This window comes from Belonocnema kinseyi, chromosome 2, assembly GCF_010883055.1.
Source record: "Belonocnema kinseyi isolate 2016_QV_RU_SX_M_011 chromosome 2, B_treatae_v1, whole genome shotgun sequence".
In the NCBI taxonomy this organism is placed as follows: domain Eukaryota; kingdom Metazoa; phylum Arthropoda; class Insecta; order Hymenoptera; family Cynipidae; genus Belonocnema; species Belonocnema kinseyi.
The window spans coordinates 22,749,208-22,772,185 of NC_046658.1; the positions used below are offsets into that span (position 1 = coordinate 22,749,208).

Consider the following 22,978-nt stretch of genomic DNA (forward strand, 5'->3'; position numbering starts at 1 on the left):
CATTACCTTCTGCTCTCCAAAGCAAACTTAGATCAGGGATGGAGAAAAAGGAAAAGCAATAAAACGAAACAAACACGAATAAAAATTCAGAACCCACAGAAACCGGAAGTGCAAATACATTTTCAGAATAATATAAACGAACGTATAGATAGGGCAACCTAGGAGGCTCTTATAAGAAGAGTCCGTGAAAAATCTTCCAAGCGTCAAAGCTCCCGCAAATGAGCAATGAGTAACCTGAAATAGCTCACACTAATCAGAGCGCAAGATAAAAAAGTTGCCGCTTAAAAATTAAAAGAAACACAATTTAAAAAAATACGCCATCCCCACCCTACGGCAGTTTGCACAACTCGCGCTCCTATTGGTGGGAGCTTCTTCAATATACTCATCACTTATTTACGGGAGCTTTGACGCTTGGAAGATTTTTCACGGATTCTTCCAAGAAACAATGATAAAGAGGGCGCATGGACTATGTCCGACATATCATTGTTAGATGTGCGATCGAAGATTATGGTGCTGCGGTTGTAGGAAGAATGTCTGTTGATGCATGGTAGAAATGAAATTCAGGCTGCTCAAAAAGAAAAAAAAAGCGTACAGGATTACTTTGAACATCGCGGGCCTTAGCGATGGGGAAAGAAATAGACGTAAAAATGATTACAGACATAAAAAGAAGATACTCAAACGACTAGTTAAGGAAAGTAAAGATAAAATCAGAATAGAAAAAGAGAAGAAAATACAAAATGACTTAGAAGGAAGCAAGCTTTATAAAAAAAAATTAAGGGATGTAAAAGTACAGAATTTGTCAACATCAGAAATAGTAAAGGTGAAATGCTATATGAATCAGACGAGATACTAGATCCTTTGAGAGACTATTTTAGGGGACTATTCGGAGATAAAGCTAAAAGTCGCCACAACTGCTATGGAGAACACAATGCGCTAGAAACCTCAATTGAGAAAGTCTATGTCACTGAGGTTAGGGGTATAATTAGGAACATGAAAAATGATAAGGCTGCCGGTGAAGATAGTATGAACGCTTAAATGGTTAAATGCGGTGAAGAGTATATACCACATAGACAGTACGAATTAATCAATTTACGTATGGAGATGGGATATGTCCCAGACGATTGAAAAAAGTGATTATCGTATCAATATACAAAAAAAGGGAGATAAAAGCGACTGCAATAATAACAGAGGGATCAGCTTATTAAATACCGTAAGTGAAATATACAAAAAAAAAACACTTTTTTGTAGGGCAATGAAAATAGCAGCAGAAAAGACTTGGGAAGTCCAAAGTGAGTTTATGCCGGGAAATCATGTACGGATCAAATATTTAGCTTAAGGCAGAACACAGAAAAAAGTTCGAGAGTAGGAAAATGGATGTAGGCAATGGATGGCCCCTACAAGCTATAAAAACAATATATAAACGGGAAATATAAATAGGAAATTTAGTGACTGTTTCGACATTATGCAAGGTGTTACTCAAGGCTGCGTTATGTCCTCGTGGCTGTTTATATTATTCATGGACAAGTGTTTATGAATGACCCTTTTCAACGAATAAGGTGTGGATTTCGAGACAGTAAGGGTACGTGGGTCAGCGTTCGCAGATGATAAGTTTGTTATGGCAGAGTCAATCGAAGAATTGCAAAGAATTTTGAACAAACGGAGCATTGACCTCAACATGAACGTAAAAAAAACCAAAAAGTATGGTGTTTAATAGAAAGAGTGAGAAAACAATATGCAACGTTGTATTGAATAATGAGAGAATTCAGCAACTTCATAAGTTCGTATACCTTGGTAGCTTATTCACTAGAAACGGAAAGATAGATGTGTAGTTAGATAGGCGCATAAAGGAAGGTAAGAAGGGTATTGGTACATTTATACCGACTGTACTATACAATAGCGAGACATGGACCTATAAAGAAAAAGATCAAAGTAAAATTATCGCGATTGACATAAGATTCCAGCGTATAATATGCGGGAAAACTTTGATGGACAAAGTGAGTAACGAGATAATTCTCAAAGAATATGTTACAGAAAAAACAATAGTTGACACATCGGAAAGAAATCGGTTAAGATGGTTCGGGCATGCTGAGCGAATGTCAAATGAACAACTAACAAAACAAGTGTATCAAGATAAAGCAAATGGCAGCATGCCAAGAGGCAGACAGAAAATGATGTATGGCGGCAAATAGTTATTAAAAAGAGTGTCAGTCGAATGAATGACGCCTGAAACAAAAGATCTTTGATACTAATGGACCAAAGGATTGTGAATAGCAATTACATACGCAGTGGTGTTATAACATTATTCGTTAGGAAATAATATTGTGATAAGAGGATTGAAGCTGAATTGCAGGGTAGGAAGGAAAGGGGTGGAAACGCTGCTACAGAGCATAGGGTAGGTTAAAGACAAAGTAGAAAAAGTTAGGCTAGAGGGGAGAAAGGAGAATGGAGTGTTGGTTGTGGAATTGGAGGATAAAGATAAGAAGGTTGTCATCGATCAAGATTTGACGAAGAAGGAAATGGATGTGCAAAGAATGCTGAATAACAGGGAGAGGAGTGGAGAGAGCGCGGAGAAAGTAGGGTATCGGGAAATAAAAGTAGATGAGAAAATGTGGGTATAGGACGAGGAGAAAGATGTGTTGAAGGAAGTGCAGGAGAATTTGTTTCGTGGAAAGTAGGCGGATACTGGAACCTAGCAAGGGTAAAGAAGAAAGATGATGATTTCTGGAGGTATATCCAAGAATTTGATATTGTGGGACTGGTAGAGACTTGGATTAAGAGAAAGGAATGGGACAGAATAGAGAAAAAGTTGCCAATTGAGGCTCCAGGAGACAGTCAACGTTAATTCATTTTTTTGACCGGGAATTTTACAAATTTTTAGAACAATAATCCCTTCAACTTTGATTTTAACCGGTTTTTATATAATTAGTTTAATTTTGATCTTTTTCATATATCATATCATTTAGTTTAGAATGTGTAATTCGAAAATATTTCACTTTAAACAATTTCCAGTTTAGATTTTTATTTTTTTAACGTACATTTCAATTTAAAGAATTTAAAAATGCAGTTTTAAAGACTTAAACAATTAAAAAATAGAAGCTTAATCGAAGATTTTTGATAATAAACATTTTTAGTGGATCAAATGTGAATATAAATGAATGATTTTTTAATTTAAGTCTTCTCAGTTAAAAAAATGTAAACGCCCTATTAAAACTTTATAAAATATTTTTAATTTTAATATAAATTGAAAATAATATATTTAAAATAAAGGCCATGTGATGCGTGAGCAACGTGACCAGATTCCCACCTTACCGACACTTTTTTATTTCCTAACTTATCTTCACACAAAACATCGAGTTGAACATTTTGGATAATAAATAAGAAGCGCAAATATAGGTGAGCCTAGTCCGACATTTTCGAAATTACGGAAAAAGCACCAAAAAAATTATTTACAAAAAAAACTTTCCGTCATTATTAAAATTTAGGAAAAGACCCACCTCTCTTAGTGTTTCTTATTTATTATCCTAAATTTCCAAATCGATGTGGGGTTTCGTGTGAAAATAAGTTAGGAAATAAAAAAAAGTGTTGGTAAGGTAGGAATCTGGTGACGTGAACCACTCACCACATAGCCTCAAAGGCTTTTATTGAATTTCAAATATAATTTCAGTGTTATATATTCCATTTTTAAATCATGTAATTTAAAAATCTTCAATTAAAAAAAAGAACAGTTAGTTATTATTTATAAACATCTGGCTGTTTATTTAAAATAATTAATTATAAACTAAATATTCAAAACTAACAAAAAAAACTAAACTTTGAATATCACGTGCACCTACAAAATCCGACTATTCGTACCAAATTTCGGTGCTGGAAATTTTTGAAAGGAACAAAATTCTGAATTGGAAGCGAATTTTCAAATTTTAACAAATTCCGAGTTGAAACTGGTATTTATCCAAAAGAATTATAATTTGTCTTGGAACAGGGAAAATTTAAAGATTTTAATAAATTCCAAGCGGGAACACGGAATTTTTTTAAAGAATGAGTTCTAATTCTAAGTTGAAACGGGGTATTTTCGAAAAAATTAAAATTATGAATTTAAACAGAAAGTTTTACAGAAAAATTCTAATTCCTAATTAAAACTTAGAATTTTTGTAAAGAATAAAAATTCTCTATTTGAAAAGGGAATTTTTTGAAAAGAATTAAAATTTCGGATTCAAACGGGGAATTTTCAATTTTTAACTAATTCTAAACTGGAATTGCAATTAAAAATTGCTGAAAATGGTATAATTAAAAAAATTTAATTCGTTCATTTATTCTTAAATTTAGAGCATTAAATATAATAACGTGGATTTATAGTTTTGCATACTTTTGCATTTAATGAAAAAAAATTTAGTTGAAAAATGTTGGTAGTTTTCATTTTATACGTGTAAATTATTGAGCATTTGAATACGAAATTGTTTCACTTTGAGTGCTTTCATTTGTAGTTCAGTTTTTACTACTTCGAATGAAACAATTTTTAGATTTAGTGTTCGGTTTTTTAAGTTTCATTGACCGTAACAAAAGTTTTCGAACCGGGAAAAATCGAGACATGGCCGGGAATTTTTTTCTTTGGTTAAAACGGCTACCCTGATGTTGGCATTGCGAGAAAAAGTGAGAAAGTGGGAACATGCTTGCGAGCAAACGGTCTTAGAGAGAAGGTTCGGGTGGATGTGCATTTTTAAGAGTTGTAACAAAGTTCTGTAAAAAGGAAATGGAAGTGTAAGCAATTCAATTTGTTAAGGCCAGCAGGCCGAAAAGTAAAGGTTTATGTATCTAACAAAAACTCCGCTCGGATTCCACTGAGCTGCAATGCAGGGTCCTTATGCAATGTGCAAGTATTTTCAAATTTTCAGAAATTAATTTTCCATCTTCTCCAATAAAATTTTATAAACCTTCAATCACTGGTCTTTTTAGTGAGGAAAACTTTGACACAACCTTGAAACAGCATCCTGGCCATAGACAACGTTTAAATCAGTTTGCCATGTATTATGATGAACAATCTTAGTTTCTTTTAAAAAATGAGCATATTTATCTTTCCCGCATCACTTTCAATGTTATTTACCTTAAATGCTTACAGCATAAAGCAAGGGTCATTTGATGAATTTTTCAAACTTGTTAAGAACTGTTCCCTGTTAATGACAATGAGCTTTCTATTCGATTTTAAAATTACACCATTATACTCCATTTTTTCTTCTGCAATACGCATTTCTTTAGTGTTTTAAAATTCTTTCCCCTGTATTTTCATTGTCAAAATAAAATTCTCTTCTGATAAATGTATGTGCCATCTGTATATTGCAAAGTCTGAAGCCATCGTTTTTAATTCTCTGGAATTTTTTGGTGACTGACTATATAAAGAATATAACGTATCCACAAATGATCGGAAGTGATTAAACAATTTCTGGCCCCCAAAGGATTTACTAACAACTAACTGTAGTCGAGGATTAAAACAGTGCCAAACGATAGTGTTCAGCAACATTTCCTTCAGCATTGCCGACACGCCGGAATTTCTTCCAAGCATTACACTGGGTCCGTCACTAGCAAAACAAACCAAGTTTTTTCCAGGAAATCTTTTCTAAAGCCATATGATGTCAAACAAGAAGGTAATGCGTTTAAAATAGTTTCAACCTTTTGATTTTTAAGTTAACTCTGATCCTGAACACGTAACTCTATTGCCAAGAACATTATTTTGGTTCAAATACCAGGTAAAGTCAGATCAGAAATAGTGCAAACATTAATCATGATCAATTTGAACATTTTACGTTAAGTTTTTCACAAAGAAATTTTTTAATCATACAAAATGTCAGATTGGTTACGTTTAAAAGTATATAAAATCTTTTATCATTATTATTATCCTGAAAAAATATATACGAAACGAAAAATGTATGGTCAGTAGACTATATGTACCTAGTATTCAAAATTATTTAAGGAAAACAGTGAGGTCTTCAAAGAAATATTTTCTTTCTTCTTTCTTTAAGTCTAAAATAACTTTGTAATTATTTTTATTTTTTCAACTTTTACTCGGGTGAACCCGGTTATACATCATAGCCAAGGACCAACTCAAGTGACTGATGAGATTCTAATTTTATAAGTTAATTTAATACGATGCTTAAGACCTTCTCCTGCGATGATGTTGTAGGTAGAAAATTACGAGCGGCCGCTCGCTTCCTGATGGTCAAGAAAGTTTCTTAAAATGCGACAGGTGTTTAATAAAACCGCTTTCTAAGCTGCTGCAAATACCGTACTGACTCCTAAATGTTCAAGATGTTCAGTGCATCTTCAGTGCACATTGCCTGTAGCCGAAATCACAATGGGATGAATAGGTGCATGATTGATATTCCTGCATATGATGGAGGAATGCCTTAACTCGCTATACTTGTGAATCTTGGTTGTATATGTTGACTGGAAATTTTGGTTAAGTGGATAAGCAATGTCGATGATGTATACTCTTTAACCTTTTTTTTCTCGCATCACGATGTCGGGTCTATTGGCCCGGATGTAATGATCAGTTTGGATGGTAACATCCCAATATAAGATGTAATCTTCGTTTTTTAAAACGTGCATTGGAATGTATAGAAAGGCGTCCATTCTTTCAAGAGTCTTAGGTTTAGTGCAAGCTGTTGATGTATAATGCCCGCTGCATCATTATGTCTGTGCTTATATTTTCTCTGAGCCATTACGCGTCAGTCATCAATAATGTGCTCGATGGATTCGTTGGTATTTTCATGTAATCGGCATCGGTCAACCACATCTTGATGTTACACGTTTTTGTGATAATTCATGGTGTTGACAACCTTGTCCTGTATTGCAATGACGAATCGTTCTGTCTCTGGATACAGAACACCCTTACTTAGCCGAATAATGGATGCCACACTATCCACTTCATGTTGATCTGAAGTGTTGGGGTGCTCGCCGTGGATAGCTTTCTGCCTCTATTGTATTTCTAATCCCTCTATGGTTTCTGCCCTGATATTCATGGCCCCGCCTTAGATCAAATTCAAGAGCGTTTAGTTAATATACGCTATACAGATGGTGCTGTAAAGCGAAACATTTCGTTTGCAGTTAAAATAGTCTGTTTAACTTTTCAAAGTCGGTGTTAGACCATTTGATGAGCCCGAAGGAGTAGGTGAGGACAGGGATGGCATATGTGTTCACTGCCCTGATTTTGTTTGTTGAGTTAGGAAAACTCTTCATAATCAATTTGAGTCTCGTAGTGAATACACTCGTTAGGCTTGTCTTAACTATCGTATACTGAATTCCCTTCGATTCAAGAATACCCAGATATTTATATGATACGCCTGCAGGCATTGCCTCGATGTAATTTTCGAACTCATTCTCTAACTCCTCGGTCAAAATGCAAAATGGTGACTAAATGCACTGTTCTATATTTGTCTAGTCCGAACTCCATGTGGATAGCGTTGCAAAACTGTTTTGTGACATCCATCACCTGCTGCAGTTTCTGGGCTGAAGTAGCGTACAGCTTCGGGTGATCCATGTACAGAAGATGCGTCACATGATGACCATCTTCATCTTTATGAATTTTGAACCCATGAGACATGCTGTTTGGTGTTTTGCTCAATGGGTTCAACCCTAAACAGAACCATAGTGCACTGAAGGAGACTCCTTGAAATATACGAATCGTAAAGCGTATTGATCAAGTTATCCTTGGTTGTCCAGGATAAAAATACTTGATTCTTGTACCCCAGAGCCTCATCGCATGGATTAGAAAGTCAATAATGCGGGGACAGATATTGTAAAGTTTTAAGACTCCAAGCAAATAGTCATGCGGCACGGAAGGAAACGCTGACTTGTAGTCAATTTATGCCATGTGTAAGTTCCTTATCATTCTCGTCGCAATTAGAATATACCTTATCTGCAATCATAACTGTAAGACATTTATAAATTGTTGGAAGACAGGCTATCGGTCGAAAGTCATATGGATTTTGAGCGTCTGGTTTTTTTGTATCATATACGTAGTACCCTGGAGCATAAAACCTGGCATGAGATCTGGATGTTCAGTGATCTTCTAAAAGCACCTTGCTAACGAAAGATGCACGCTTGTCAGGTACTTGTACCAGAAGTTGTGCACCATGTCCGGACCTGGAGCTTTCCAATTACTTGCCCTTTTCAAGACCGCTGAAACATCTAAAGCTGTGATGTTTGCCAGATGCATTTCAGAGCTATTGCTTGCCCTTGCTTCCTACAGTTTGAACCACGCAGTGTCCAAATTGCATCTGTTATGTCATGTTGTCATATCTTCGAATTGAGGGACTTCGGTGCCTTGGAGGTTATTTGGCTTTACTCTCAGTTCACGATAGAACCTTCTTTAATCTGTCTAAAAGTTTTGATTTTGTTGCCTTCGTGCATTACTTTACTTGTACCGACGCAGTCTGGAAATAAGAACATCAAGTCTCTGTCGTTGAGAGTCTAAAATTTGATCCAATATTGCTGGTGTTAATGTCTCGATGTGCCGAGGGTGGATGATTTTAGTAACATGGTTCATCAGCTTTCTGATTCCATTTCCTTTTTTATATTGAGTTAGTCGACCCAATTTGCACCTTACTTTGTTGACATCCATATCCAACCTGATCTTCCATGGTGAATCTCTGCATTTGCAGGCCTAGTTTTCCGGCCCAACTTTCTAACGGTTGCCACAGCTGCACAGTATACAAGAGTCTGCACCTCTAACGCAGTTTGTGCTGCGTTCAAATACGTAGGTAAAACCTTGCTATCGAGATGTGCTATTAGTGCTCGGAGATCATTTGTGATGTTCATTGTGGACAGAGAATGCCTCAGTGTAGGTTCTACATATCTGAAATCTAGTAAAGCATGACTAAAATTCCTTTCCAGGTGCTGCAGTTTTTGTGAGATTTCCCTATCCACATCATCGTTAGTAATATTCGGTTGTGGTTTTAATGAATCCGGTGCATGATGTTCATTATCCCTAGCATCTATGCCTTCAGCATCAATCAAGTCTTCGTTATCCACATCTTCCAAGGCGAGCTCATCAATAGGAAGCTACCGTTCCACTTCCATTTTGATAGCGGCTATTTCAACAGCCGAAAGCAGTCTGTTTACATATATTAAGCATTTTAGATCTGCCACATTCTGCTCATTTAATTTTGTGGCTAGCTCTGGGTATTTAACTAAGAAGAGTCTATGATGTTTTCTCCTTACACTTTGCCCACATTTCTCTGCCAACAAATAAAGATGCATAACATCTCTGTTCATATGGTATGTCCATTTTCGTCACTTTTTTGGTTGCTGAACCTCTGCTTCTGCCGCTGGCTGTATAAGGTCATCCACCTCTGGAGGATGTGGTGGTGTTGGATCATCAATAGGTAGAGGAAGAACATCAATTGCTCCTGCTTGACCGTTTGACGCGGCTTTCTCTAACTGATATTCATTGCCGTCTTTTTCCTCGCCAAACCAACCTGTTGCTTAATCTCCATTGCTCGGTCTTCTGTAACGTGTAGATTAGTCCCAATGTGCTTCACCTTAGCGATAAGATCTCTTAAAGCGACTTTTTGTATATTAGGATACATTGCAGCCAATTTTGTTCTTAAATTGTATCATTTTTTCATTTTCGTTTCAAACTTCGCACTTTCGAAATAGAGACGCACATATTCCTCTTTCATCGTAGTATCCCAATTGATGCTCTCCCACGGTATTTTTGTCGAGTTGGTCAGCTGCAAATAGCTAGCGCTAGCCAAACCATCCTCAGCAGGCATACAGTTGACGTTTGATTAGTGAGATCTGTCTGACCATTTCGCAACTCACCATCGCCACTGTCCCGCATGCTGTGGCCCCCAGCTGTGGCTCCGGGGGTGCCCGACGATCCTCAGGAAGCGATAAGCGTTTGAAAATCTTTAATATATTCTCCATTTTTCATTGACGGCTTTTGCTGTTCTACTTAGTCCCTCTCCTCTTCGTTATCAGCCTATTTGGTATGGGGAACCCTGTCGGTAGCAATGCTACCGCCAACCTTGCCGTCAAAGTCATGAGAGGAGAGCTCAAGCCCTACCGCGATATCAACGCGGAACACCTTCGGTAGGGTGATAGGGTTAATAAAAACAACAAATTAAGTGTTTTAAATGATTATTTTTTGTCACAAACTTAAGATGAAATCAAGTGATCTGATGAGAGCAGTGTGTCCCGACATATTGGACAAAGCCTGTGTTTTACCCCATCATTGACGGACTGGGTTGCAGTCAAGTAAACGATGGTGGGACCTACAGCTTAAGGTGGGTTTCTTACCACCAGAACCTCGGTAAAGGTACATAGCAAAATTTCCAGAGGTACCGGCGCAGGGATCGAACCCCGGACCTCTGAGGTGAAGTCCGAGCGTCTAACTAACTGATCCACCGAGTCAATAAAATATTATTATTATTATTATTAAATTTGTTGTAAATTTTGAAAGAGTGCCAACGACTGAATAAATTGAAACAACAGAATTGAAGGCTTATATAAATAGAATGTCCCATCTATGTGCATTATGAAAGTGAGAAATATTTCAGATTTATTAATTTACATGTGAAATATCAATTGAAATACTATTGTAGACGCCTAGCCTGATTAAATCAAATTTCACATTGTAGATGTTGAATTTTTCTCATTTTCTCGTTGCAAATAAATGTTATAGTTGCCGTATCGTTCAAGGTTGGAAATAGAATTTCTAAATAAAAATCAAAAGAAGTAATACATTTATGCGACAAACAATTGTAAAAAATGTGGTAAATGAAACCTCATGCACACAACCTAATTAATCTTGATTTAAGTGAAAAATTCAAACCGAAAAAGTGACAAAAAGTGACTAATTTTTGGTCCAAGAAGTTATAAAGAATGACTAATGTATATTAATAGCGTGACTTACATTCTTTTAAAATATAAAAGCACACAAAATAATTTGATGAAATTTATAAGAATTCTTCGAATTGTCTGAATACAAAACAATTCATAAAAATTTCAAACAAATTCAAAAAAAAAAATCTGCAAAAATTCCATTCTTTTCAGGAAAATTAGAGTGCATTTAAAAGAATGTAAGCAAATTTAAGATATTTTCATGGAGTCCATAAGAATTTGAATTAATTGAACAAAATGAAACAAATTGAAAAATGTCCATCGAATTCAGTAAAATGAGATGGGACAGAATTCAGGGAAAGTCCAAATAAAGACAAGACAGTTCCAAAGAATTCTTAAGAAATTGAAGATAAACTAAAAGAAATTCATGATAAGTTCCAAATAATTTCAAATTAATTGGAAGAACTCAAAACATTCCATTGTTTTCAGTAAAATCGCATTGTATTTAGAGAAATTGAAGGGAATTTAAGAGAATTTCATGAAACTCATAGGAATTGAATGCGAATTCAAAATAATTCAAATAAATGTATGAAAAATTTGAAAATCCAAAAATTCCATTAAATTCAGATAAATAGGAGTTAATAAAATTATTGAATAAGAATTTGATAAAAATCCATAAGAATTTAAGGTGAATTTAAAAGTCTTTATTGAATTCCAAAGAATTTAGGAACATTTACAAATAATTATAGACCTAAATTCAATAGTGATACATCCTTAGATTTAGTACTCCCAACTTTGGAATATTTTTGAACTGCGCTTGTGTCGCCCTAGAAACCCGATTTATAATAAATAATTATTGGAAAATGCGCAGAAGTCATTTCTAAATACTAAAATAGAATTTTCTAGTGAATTTAACTTTTGCTTTTTTAATTTTGTTTTTTCAGGATCAACCGTTAGGCTCTGTCTTATATTTCCTTGCTTTCCCTTACTTTGTTCAATTTCTTCATCCTCATCATTTCCTGTCCATTACCATCCAAAATCCATTTTACACACTCATCCACACTCAACTGCCTATCCTCCTCTCTTGTGCACCTCTCTAAAACATGTGCCCATAACTCCAATTCGTTTCTACATACGCTACATAGATTCTCCTCTTCATCCATCCAGTATCTACAAGCTCTCACTCCTTCTCCCATTCTAAACCGTACCACCTTACTCCATTTGTCTTCCTTCTTTATTTTTTGCAGATATTCTGGTTCCGTCAACCCTTTGACCATCATATACTATCTATTGTACCTCGAATCTTTGTCCATATGTCTTCTCCTTGTTTAACTAATATCTCTAACTCTATATCCTGCCACTCTATAACCCTACTCGTGTCTTACGAACCCTCCTCATTTTTCTCCTTTTTCCTCCTATTTTGAATTTCCCAAATTTCCTCTCGCCTCATTGTTCCAAATTTCGCCCAAACATGCTTGATTTATTCTGCTTTCCTCTCCTCTTTTTAGCTTCTCTTCAAACCTCCAGGATCTCCTAATTTGTCTAGTAACAACCAGACCCTCATTTTCCAATCGTCCTTGAACCTTCTCTTTCCTATGCCCGATACTTGACCCATTACTTCACTCGCACATTCACTTCTTGTCCTCACCTACAGCTTATTTCCCCCTCCTGCCTTAAACCAAAAACCTAAGTAACAGAACTCTTCCACCCTTTCCACTGTTTGTCCGTTCATATTCCAAACATAATCTATTATGGTGTTTCTACTTCTAAAACACATCACCTTGGTCTTCTTTACGTTCACCGTCAGATCCTTTGCTCCCACATACTCTTTAAAAATTCTGATCATTAGGTTTACCCCCTTCTCGTCGTTTGATAACAAAACTACGTCGTCCGCATAAGCTAGAGGGTATATTTTGCTGTTACCCTAGATCGTCCCTCCTTTTCCTTTCTTCTCTTGCTTCTTCTCTATATCTGCCAACAGCATATTAAACAGTAGCGGACTCACAGGGCACCCTTGCCTTAGACCTCTTTCTATCTAGAATACCTCTCCTTTTTCCTTTCCTATCTTCACCATCATCCTGGTTGCAGTAAAAATTTCGTTCATCATCTCCACCAGCCTTCCTTCTATTCCCCTTTCTTTTATTGCCTGCCATAACACTTTTCCGTTTACTGAATCAATCATTTGTTGGAGGAATGTGAAGAGGTGGAAAGGAGGGGGATAAGCATGGAGGTATTGTTGCATGAAAGGGGTGACAAAAGGGCAGTAGCATGGGTGAAGGGGGTGTTGGGTAAGATAGAGAAGAAGAGAAGGATGGAGAAAGAGGAATGGAGAAGGAAAGATTATAAATAGGAGAGGAAGTATATGTAAGAGAAATGTAAAAATTGTAAATAGTAGTTAAGTATTTGGTGTTAGCCGCGAAGACAGAGGCTGGTAAGGCGAGGCATAGCGACAAAAGAGCGAAATGCGTGAGAGGCGAGGCGCAGCGAGGAAGGTTAGGTTATAGGAGCGAGCGGATTAGTTATAAGGTGTGGACGGATGGTACTTTGTAAGACGTAGTTATAAGAAAATTCTGTAAAAAATAGAAATAAGCAAGTCAATTTATGAAGGCCAGCAGGCCGACAAATAAACATCTATCTATCTACTTAACAAATTGTCGATTTTACCAGTTTTAGGTTCCCCGGCTTTTTTCTAGAATAATAAATATTTTGTCTTAAAAATTTGGGAAATGATAGTGAACATGCTAGCGGACGTCCCCACATACTTTTTTGTGGGTTAATTCAAAAAAGTTTTAATTTAGCAAAATGTGATTAATTTGCATAGTGCTTAGGAATTAGTATCGATTTTTCCAGTGTTAGATTCCCCCGGTTTTTTCATAGGATAAGAAATACTTTGTCTTCAAAATCCGGGAAATGATAGCGGACATGCTAACGGACGTCCCCGCAAAATGTTTTTGTGTTTGTTCTTATCAAAAAATTTTGATATTGCTAACAACGTGCGTATATATTTCGAGGTTATGTATGTTACAATTCACCCGAGCGTTACTTTCAAACTACAGAATATTTTAGGCCGAAAACTTTGGACTTACAAATAAACATTGTAAATAATCTTCCGGAACTAACCTTGTTTGCAGGCAATCAAAAAAGTTTATTTCATAAATTATTTCCAAATTATCGGACAGGCCGAGATGAAACACGACGTAACCTCAAAATAATGCATATGCATAAAATTTTTATTTAGCTCAATAAATTTTTTTGTTATTATCCCTCAAAAAAGAGTCTGGGGAGGTCCGTTATGATATTTTATAGCATCTCCGAATTCAATTTTTTAAAATTTCCATTTTTGTGGAAAAAAAGCCGGGGGAACTGTACTTGATTGGCCACACGAGGAAGTATGACATGCCCTTAAAAGTCCACGAATAACGCGATTTATTTCCCTCTCTTTCTCCCTAGATTTCTGTAAACCGAGTAGTTCAGTACGTAAATGTTGTCTATGGTTCCCACCCCTTTTCTAAAACTTGCCTGATTGTGTAGAATACTTTCTCTTTCCTCTATTTGACAACGTTTTTCTTAAAATTTCTGCATATATTTTGCAGCTAGTTCGCCAGTCCATGCATTCAAATCACCTCATATCAAAACTAACCCTTGTTTCTTTTCCTCCATCCACGTCTTTATTACTCTTTAACCTTCCTCTTCCCTTCTTCTATATGCACAAACCACCGCTATTTTGACTTTTCCAACTCTAATCCTTCTTACCATTGCATCGTTATTTTCGTTGCTTTCCTCTTCTTTTCTGTCTTTTACTACCAATTCTTTTCTCACATCTGAAACAATTCAGCCCATCCCTATTCATTGAACGTGTTCCTTTCTTGCTTCTTGCATCGTCCACACCTAACCTTTCGGTAACATATTTTTTATCCCCTTCCATTCCTCCTCATTTGCCCACGTTTCACTCATCATAATCCCTATTCACACCATATGGTCCTTTTTCCTCTCTACCCAAGCCCTCTGCTCTATTTGTCATCTCCTTTTCCTCTCCCTCCATGTTAGATCTTCTTAAATTCTTTCCCTTCTTCCTCTCAATAGTTTTCTTTTTCTCCTCCTTACTCCCCACTTTTACTAGAAACCTTCCTTCTTTTCCTTTCTCGATCCCTCCTATTCGCTTGACACCTTCTATCCTTACCTGCACTCTAATGTCTCTCAAAAGATTGTTTATTTTTCTTTCTCCTGTTTCACTCTCCTTCTTTAATCCCTAAACTAATAAGTTATTTTTCCTCTTTGCCCTTTCTTCTTTTAATCTTCTTTCAATGTCACTCAGTTTTTTCATCAATCTTTCATTTTCGCTTTGCACGTTCTTTTCATTCCCTTTCACTATTTCCTCATTCTCTGTTTTCCCCATATGCTCATTCCTAACTTCTAACTTGCTTACTCGTTCTTCCAACTGATTCATCTTTCTAGTTTTCTGTTCATCAACCTCTCTCTATCTATTCCTAATGCTCTCTAGCTTACCCTAAACCTTGTCTTTCTCCTCCTTCCAGCTCTTATCCCATTCTTTTAATTTTTCTCTGACCTTTTTCACTTCCCTCCTTACATCGTTTCTCTACTTATTCATATCCCTATTCATATCATCCAGTCTCTCTTGTTTCCCCTCTAAACCCATTTATGAGAGCTTACAATTTTTCAAACATCCTCCCATCTCCTCTACCTCTTTCTGGTATTTTTCGTTTAATTCTAACTTTCTTATTATCTTTGCCCCTTTGTGCATCATACTCCCCTGACTCTCTTTTCCTTTTATCCTCCCCTTCACTGCTAGTTTCGCTTGCCTTTTTTTGCCATCGTCCAGAGTCCTGTTTAAACCCGCGTTTCCTAGCTTCTTGAAGCGCTGTAAATGTGACGGTCTTCCAAGTGGCTTGCCCGTACCTGAGTCCGCTACCCTCCCCTCCCTGGTCGACATCGACGTTTCCCGACTTAATCACCTACTTCTTGCCCCCCTCATCGAGCAACTATTTTTCTACTCCTAACCTCAAAAACCGGGGCGAAGGCCTGATTTTGAGACACCGAGACGTAGTTGTCTTATCTAATCATGGGTATTAAGTATAGATTATAAACTGTAAAATCCTACAACAAAGACTTACTTTAGAAAAGAAGTTCAAAATATTATAATCCATCCATTGACATAAATATTACTTTATTGTTGCGCTGAAGTGGGTTTCATTCTTTTATTCTTTCCTCTGTTCCATAGAGTATGGACCATTGTTCCGTTTATTGCAAATACCTGAGTTAGCTGCATTTCGGAAATTTTAAATATTATACTGTATACTCCATCTAATGCCATACATTATTTTTATGATGTTTTGTTGTCTTAAAGTTGCGTCTTATTCCGTTTGAAAATAAATTATCAATATTGTGAAAATGGCTCTTTTAAAGCGAACGACAAACATTTTATGTGCGACAAATAAGTATTAGTATAAGTAATAATCATACACCACTAAGCATTTGGAATTTGAGTGAAAAAATAAAGGAGCACAACGCTTTCCGAACGAAAAAGACCTAAGGAAACTGCATGTATTGCCTTATGCCTTCGTACGACGAATGTCTTAACTCGTTTTGCTGCCCTAGCAGATGAACTTGATATATCGCTATTTGTGAGGTGCTTTGTGTTGTGATGCATTTTCTTTTCTGAGTGCTATACCCTTCTATTTTTTGCTTTTTTTCACGCGATCTGAGGTGTTTCTTGTTGTTTCGTGCTGCCTGACATTCATGGCTGAGTGTGTACATCTAAACAGTTTAACTTTCTCTTGTGAATCATCCATACATATAAACAATAGCAGGTGAAGGTACGCATTTCCACGAATCTGTTGGTAAATTAACTAAAAGAATTGAGCTGCTCACATGTTCTCATGCTGAACTACGCAAGGAGGTCAAAGCCATACATGATAACAGCAAAGTTATTTCCTCGGCATTTTCTAATATACAAAAAAAGCTTTCTACACTAGAGAACGAAGTAGCAATCTTCCATCAAAAGGATCGAGCAAAGAAAATAATTCTCTACAACTTAACGGATGACGATGAACACAATAATGATATCATCTCCTCAATCCTAAACTTATTTTAAAAAATCGAACTGAGAATTCCTGAAACCGCATTCGCTGACGCGTTTAGACTTGGGAAGCAACGGAATGGACGTCCAATCATCATTAAAGTCATCTTTTCCCGATGGGTCAGATCCATCTTCAAATAAATTTCCGAATTATGGGACCTAAACCTCTCCATTGCCAACGATCGCTCCAGGAAAGAGAGAGAAGAAAGAAAGGTTCTTCACCGTGTGCGAAAGCTTAAGGATTCCGACTATCAGGCATATGTAAAGAAAATCATATTGATTGTAAATGGCAACACCGTTCTTCCTGACGAGGTTCATTCTCTTATCCGGGAGGGCGTGGCTGATAATGACCAGAACATTTTCAAAAATACCGTAGAATTACCTGCTTATCAGTTTCAAACTCCCAGGCAGAAAAGAGGCCATCCCCTATGAAATCCCCCCCCCCCCCCCCCCCCCCCCCCCCCCCCTAAACCTGGCATGTGGAACAATTCAAACCTTAGCAATCTGGCGCAAGCGGCGGTGCACAATGGCTCGAATAATAAAATTGGCTTATCTTTTGGAACGTTCACGGACTGGCCAATCTCACTGATTTTGAGCATACCCTCAGAAATAACGAGATCCTACGTATCTGCGAGACGTGGCCAACATTTTATACGGTAACACTGCCTTATTTTTTCAATAACTTTCAAGCAGTCTGTTGCCCAGCAACCAGATGCGCTCTGCATAGCAGAGCTCAAGGAGGGTTTTTCACCTGTTACAACATATGAATGTATTGTTTTTATACTGAGTCTAGTGTACTGTTCACTATCCAAGATTATAGAATACATGTTATCTGACTTTGACGATTCTCTCGCGCATGTATATAAAGATACTTTGACATTCCAATTTTTGTAGGAGGCGATAGTAGCGGAAAGTTATTCGTCGACTGCATGGAAAAGAGCGATTTAATTTTAAATCCATTTAGACGCGTCTAAATCAGCTGAATTTTATACTTTCATGATAAATAAGTAAGAGTTTTCCGTTGTAGATGATGGCATAAATATTCTAAATGAAAATTTAATATCTCAATAATAAAGGTTGCTCACGACTTAGGAATGAAGTGCATATCCAATGCTATGAGAAAGAGCCGGAAACCATGATTTAACAGAGAATGAAAAGAGGCTAAAAATCTTGTTCTTAATGCTCTAGAAGTCTACAAAAGAGACATTTTATATGGATGTACGCGATCCTTTTATCAATGTCTGAAAAAGGAATATAAACAAATTTGAAAATCAAAAAAGGTAGCGTCTCAAAGCAGAACTGTAAAATCAAAGGAAAATGCTCGTAGCTCTTTTGATTTCTGGAACATCATTAACATTTTTTTATGGAAAGCCTCTTATAATATTAATATTAATATAGAGATCTGGTTTATACATCTCAAAAAAATGTACCCCATTATCGAAATGAATGTGCCTGGAGTTCCAAACATTTTCTACCCAACTCTTCACTCCCACATTACCGCGTTAGAAATTGAGAAGAGCATAGCAAAATGTGAAGAAAGAAAGACCTCTGGCTCCGATCCCGACCCTTCTAATTATTGTCTCATAACACTGGTAAACTGCACTGCAAAAACTTTTACACCGATACTTGGAAATCAGCTGACTAAAAGAGTGACTGATGCAAATTTAATTCCAGCATCTCAGTTGGGATTCAGAAAAGGGAGGGGTTGCTTAGATACCTTGTTTACCTTTATTTCTCTAATGAAGATTCGCCTTAGCTATCCCAATAGTTTAGTCTATGTTGCTGTCATAGAATATAAAGGTCATAGAATGTAAAGGTTTGACTCAGTTTGTCACGGATTGTTGTGACATAGACTGCATAATCTGGGCATAAGCACAAAGATGATTAACATTATACGCAACTTTTTAGAATCTGCATCTGTCTGCATCAAAGCCGGCGGTGACACGTGAAAAAAATCGTAAGTTCTGCAAACACGGCTGTTGGAGCGACAACAAAAACAATTTATGATACGAAAACACTCTTGGCCGACTTATGATAAATTGTATCAAAGCCTTTGTCTAAGTACTCTGTTGTATTGATCCCGGATCTGGAGCGTTGGTCACCTTAACTAAATTGAGAGTCAACTACCGTTTAAAAAAAATTATTTCTTTCCAGCAATACTCCCAACTACGCCGTTCGATTGGAAGTGGGAGTTTTGCCCCTGGCTCACCCAAGAAAATGTCTTGGAAGTTACGCAAAGGATTTTCGGGAAAATTATAGGCTCTTTTTAGATAATCGCGACCCACAATGCTGTGGGAATTCAAATAGTCTTCAAATTTATCCGAATATTACAGTGCAAAATAAAGCACCGTTTGCGGATATTTTTTAAACGTATTTTCGCTCAGTTCCGACTACTTAACAGACATGTACCAAAAATATACGCACAAAAAACAGGGTTTTGATCTTCCCCTGATTTCCGAACTGTATGCATTTTGCAACCTCGGATTTGACGACTCCTTACTTATTCTCGACAGCTGTTCGGCTTATAATCACATTCGCAGTGAATATTTTTCAATTAATGACAATGAAGTGCCCAGCAATGTATGGTTAACTATCTTGTCGTATAAGGATTCTAACACCATTAAAAAATGTTTACAAATGCTAAATGAAATTTTACAATTGCATGCGCATATCTTTTATACTAGATCTACCTCTTAGAAGTTACTTTCCACACATAATCGACACACTGTCTTAATGTGTACTAACGATCAACTTATACACATATTACTATATATTACTTTTATGAATTTGTAACTGTTTGTAACTCGCTGGAAACAGAGGGTAGGGCCGAAATAAAATAGGCCTCTCGGACCAAACACACTAAGATCCCCAAGTCAAGGCGTGAGCAACCGAGCCGAGGACTGAGTGGCACCAGGGAGTGGTGTTTCAAACGGTGCCTCTAGGATACCAGGTCGCCTTCTAGAGTATATAGACCTTACCCCGCATGCGGGGCTCTGCCGGGATAGACCTTTATTTACCTAGCTACTCGTGGGATTAATATGAAGTAAAACTTTACAAACCGAATGGAAGAAAAGAATCGTGAAATTTGCGAGGAGTTTAAAGGTCCTATATACCTAGACGAGGAGCAAGATTTTGAACCGAGAAATGACACAAGAAGAGTGTACAAGCAATTTCTTGTGACACTAGATCTTATTTACAATTTGCACGGAGTTTTTAAGGAAATGAAGGATTTCTCAGACACAAAGACGACCATGTTCAATAAGGTGAAGGAATACTAAGAGTAGAGTACTGAGAAGAACTCGAATGGAGGAAAGTTTAAGAAGGGACACAAGCTCCAGGAAAGAAGGAAGGAGAAAAACCTGCCTCGGAGAAAAAGATAAAGAAGACGCAGCAACGACCTAGACCCGAAGCGGTCTTAGTTACGCAGAGGTCCTCAAGGATCTTAAGCAAAAGCTGAAGCGATGCCCTTGGTGTAAAAATCAGGGGAGTCAGGAAAACTAGGAACGGATAGGTCCTTGTGGAGGTCGGACCTGCATCAGAGGGCAGAGCTGCGTTCTCAGCAGCCATCAAAGAGCCCGTTGGAGAGGGCGGTAACGTGCAGGAGCTCGTTCCCTGTACCGAGGTCGAGGTCATTGATTTCGACCCATCAATCGATGCTGAGGAGGTCGAAGCGGTCGTCAAAAGCCACTTCAAAAATAGCCAAGTGGGAGAGATAAAAGTCAGTCTCACGAAAAGACCCTTCATAGATAATCTGAAGGCTGTTCTGGAGCTGACAGAAGAGTTGGCGGGGAGATTGTTACGCGCGAGAAACCTAAAGGTGGGGTGGGTGTACTGTAGCATACAAAAGAAAACGGCAAGTATGCGGTGCTATCGCTGCCTAGGCTTCGGCCACATGGTAGCTGGTTGTGGCGGCCCAGACAGAATGAAGTCCTCCTGGTCGTCCAAGCTAATAAAGTTCAGCCAGCTGGGGTGCAGCAAGAATATGTTAAGCAGGCAATAAAAGGTGAAAACCGAAGAACGGCTTACTGGCCTTACCCCCATGTCATTGAAGTAATGCGAAACGGGTTCCGTGGATATGGTTTGGCGGCAAAAGGAGTTAAGGTTTATTGGGTAGGTTCCGTTTGATAAGTCCCACACTCACATTCGTTCCTTGTGGACTGGGCGCCCATGTGTGCATCTCACGTGTATGTATATTATGTACATATGCGTTATTAAAATTACATCATATAAACCTGAATTTCATCATATAAAATCTTCATATTTTTAAGAATCCATTTCCTTATTCAGTTGATAATATTATCACATTAGTATTTAAATTCCATTATTTGACTAAATTAAAATTTTATCTAGTAGAATAGGTTTTGAATGGCTTATAAAACTTACTGAAAGTGTATATTTCTAAAGTCTGTATCTTTTTCAATAATGACCTTGTTTTCTAAAAAACTGTTTAGAATTTGTGGTGCTCTAATCATAATGTTTAGAGCATTTCAATTCCAGGAGGAATTATTTGCTTTTAAATTGAATTCTTTAAATATTGTGATGACGATTTACCAATTTTAATTTTGGTTAAAGGGCTCCCAAAACAGAATAGAATGTTTAAAAATTACTTAGAAAGAAATTAAATCATGCGATATTTAATTGAAAGTCTTAAAAACAGAGTAATTTCAGATTAAATGTTTGAAAAGCGGACAATATGAAATTGAAAAATTAAAATGTAAACATAATAATATTTTATGCATAGATTCTTTCTCAAACACTTTTTAAACGATAGGATTTTTGAATTTTACTAAGAAAATAAGAATGTTGCTTAATTTCTTAATTTACAGGAAAATATGAATTATATTTTCTTTTGCAGATGCAAAGAAAGATCGAATACGTATAGTTCATGATTTAATTTTAAACAAATTACATCCAGAAGTTCTACTAAAATCGTATGAACTATATGAAGACGTTTTACCACTGTTGGGATGCTTTTCAAAAGAAGTCAAATTGGCATTAAATTTCATGTTTGAATTGGAACAATTAAAGGATTTAAATATGATTCAGATTGATACTAAAGGGTAATGCTTCTTGGTAATGTTACTAGAATAAAATATAATTTATCATCTAAAGAACTTAAAAGAAACTGAAATCTACCTGCATATTTTGTAAAAAAAATGTTGTAATGCTTTAAATTTCAGAATGTTTTTTGTCACCCGGACTAAAAGAATGGACATAATATTGGAAATCACATTGAAAATAAAACCGTTTGATGAAATCAATATTGATGATATTAAGGTCAAGTGCCTTCTAGGAAGTATAAGGTAAAAAAATGTGTGATAATACCTTTCTTATTTTAATTTTAAATGTAGTTACTGAATCACTTGTCAAAGTATTTCTTTTCAGCATGAATGAGGTGAAACAATTAATTATAAATGTAAGAAGGGACTATAAGTTTTTAAGAAGAATCATGAACGATGTAAGAGATTACGTCGAACTTATGGAAGAATCTGCAGCAGTGGGTAAATAAGTTAGAAACTGTAAACTATAGAAATATTTTTGAATGTTAAAAATGAAAATGATAATTAAAAAACGGCTCTTTAGTTATTTCATTTTGTTTAATAAATAAGTGTAAGTTTGAACAGATAATAATAAATGTTTTATTTTCGGTCTCCCGGGCCTAGAAACTGTCGGCTGTGTCTACTACCTCAGTTTTTCCATTCTGTCATTTCCCTCTCGTTCTTCTCGTATTCTACCTTCTATGGCCTTTTTATTTATTCACATTCACTCTCCTTAACTAACAGCCTTTACTAATCGCCTTAGCGACTTGACGCATAACCTAAAGGTCCTTTATCAAAATGGGTTAACGATTTTGAATTTTCAGGTCGAACGCTTGAATAATTTTGTTTAATCTTTTGCATACGTCATCCAAATAGTAATATCTCGGATCTCACAGAGCCAATTAAAAACAAATATTTATATTTTTTGCTAATATTCGAAAACAAAAGTACAATAGCAATTACGCTCAATCTGAACCTACCTCTGCGTTGTCGCCACGTTCCCGTTGAC

The 22,978-nt window shown here is 36.6% G+C and overlaps 1 protein-coding gene across 4 annotated transcripts in view; it reads left to right on the plus strand.

The window, feature by feature from the left end:
* The window catches only part of LOC117168477 (protein PF14_0175-like), a 106,704-nt gene extending 84,188 nt beyond the window's left edge, over positions 1-22,516 (plus strand). For 2 of the 4 annotated variants that reach the window (XM_033354159.1, XM_033354160.1), the window contains exons 6-8: positions 21,786-21,990; positions 22,111-22,233; positions 22,316-22,516. In XM_033354159.1, coding sequence (XP_033210050.1) covers positions 21,786-21,990; positions 22,111-22,233; positions 22,316-22,439 — 452 coding nt within the window. In that variant the 3' untranslated portion in view covers positions 22,440-22,516. Of the gene's footprint in view, positions 1-5,336; positions 5,605-21,785; positions 21,991-22,110; positions 22,234-22,315 lie in introns of those variants that run through there. The other 2 variants (XM_033354161.1, XM_033354162.1) reach the window with 2 other exon arrangements.
* Positions 22,517-22,978: the final 462 nt, after the last annotated feature.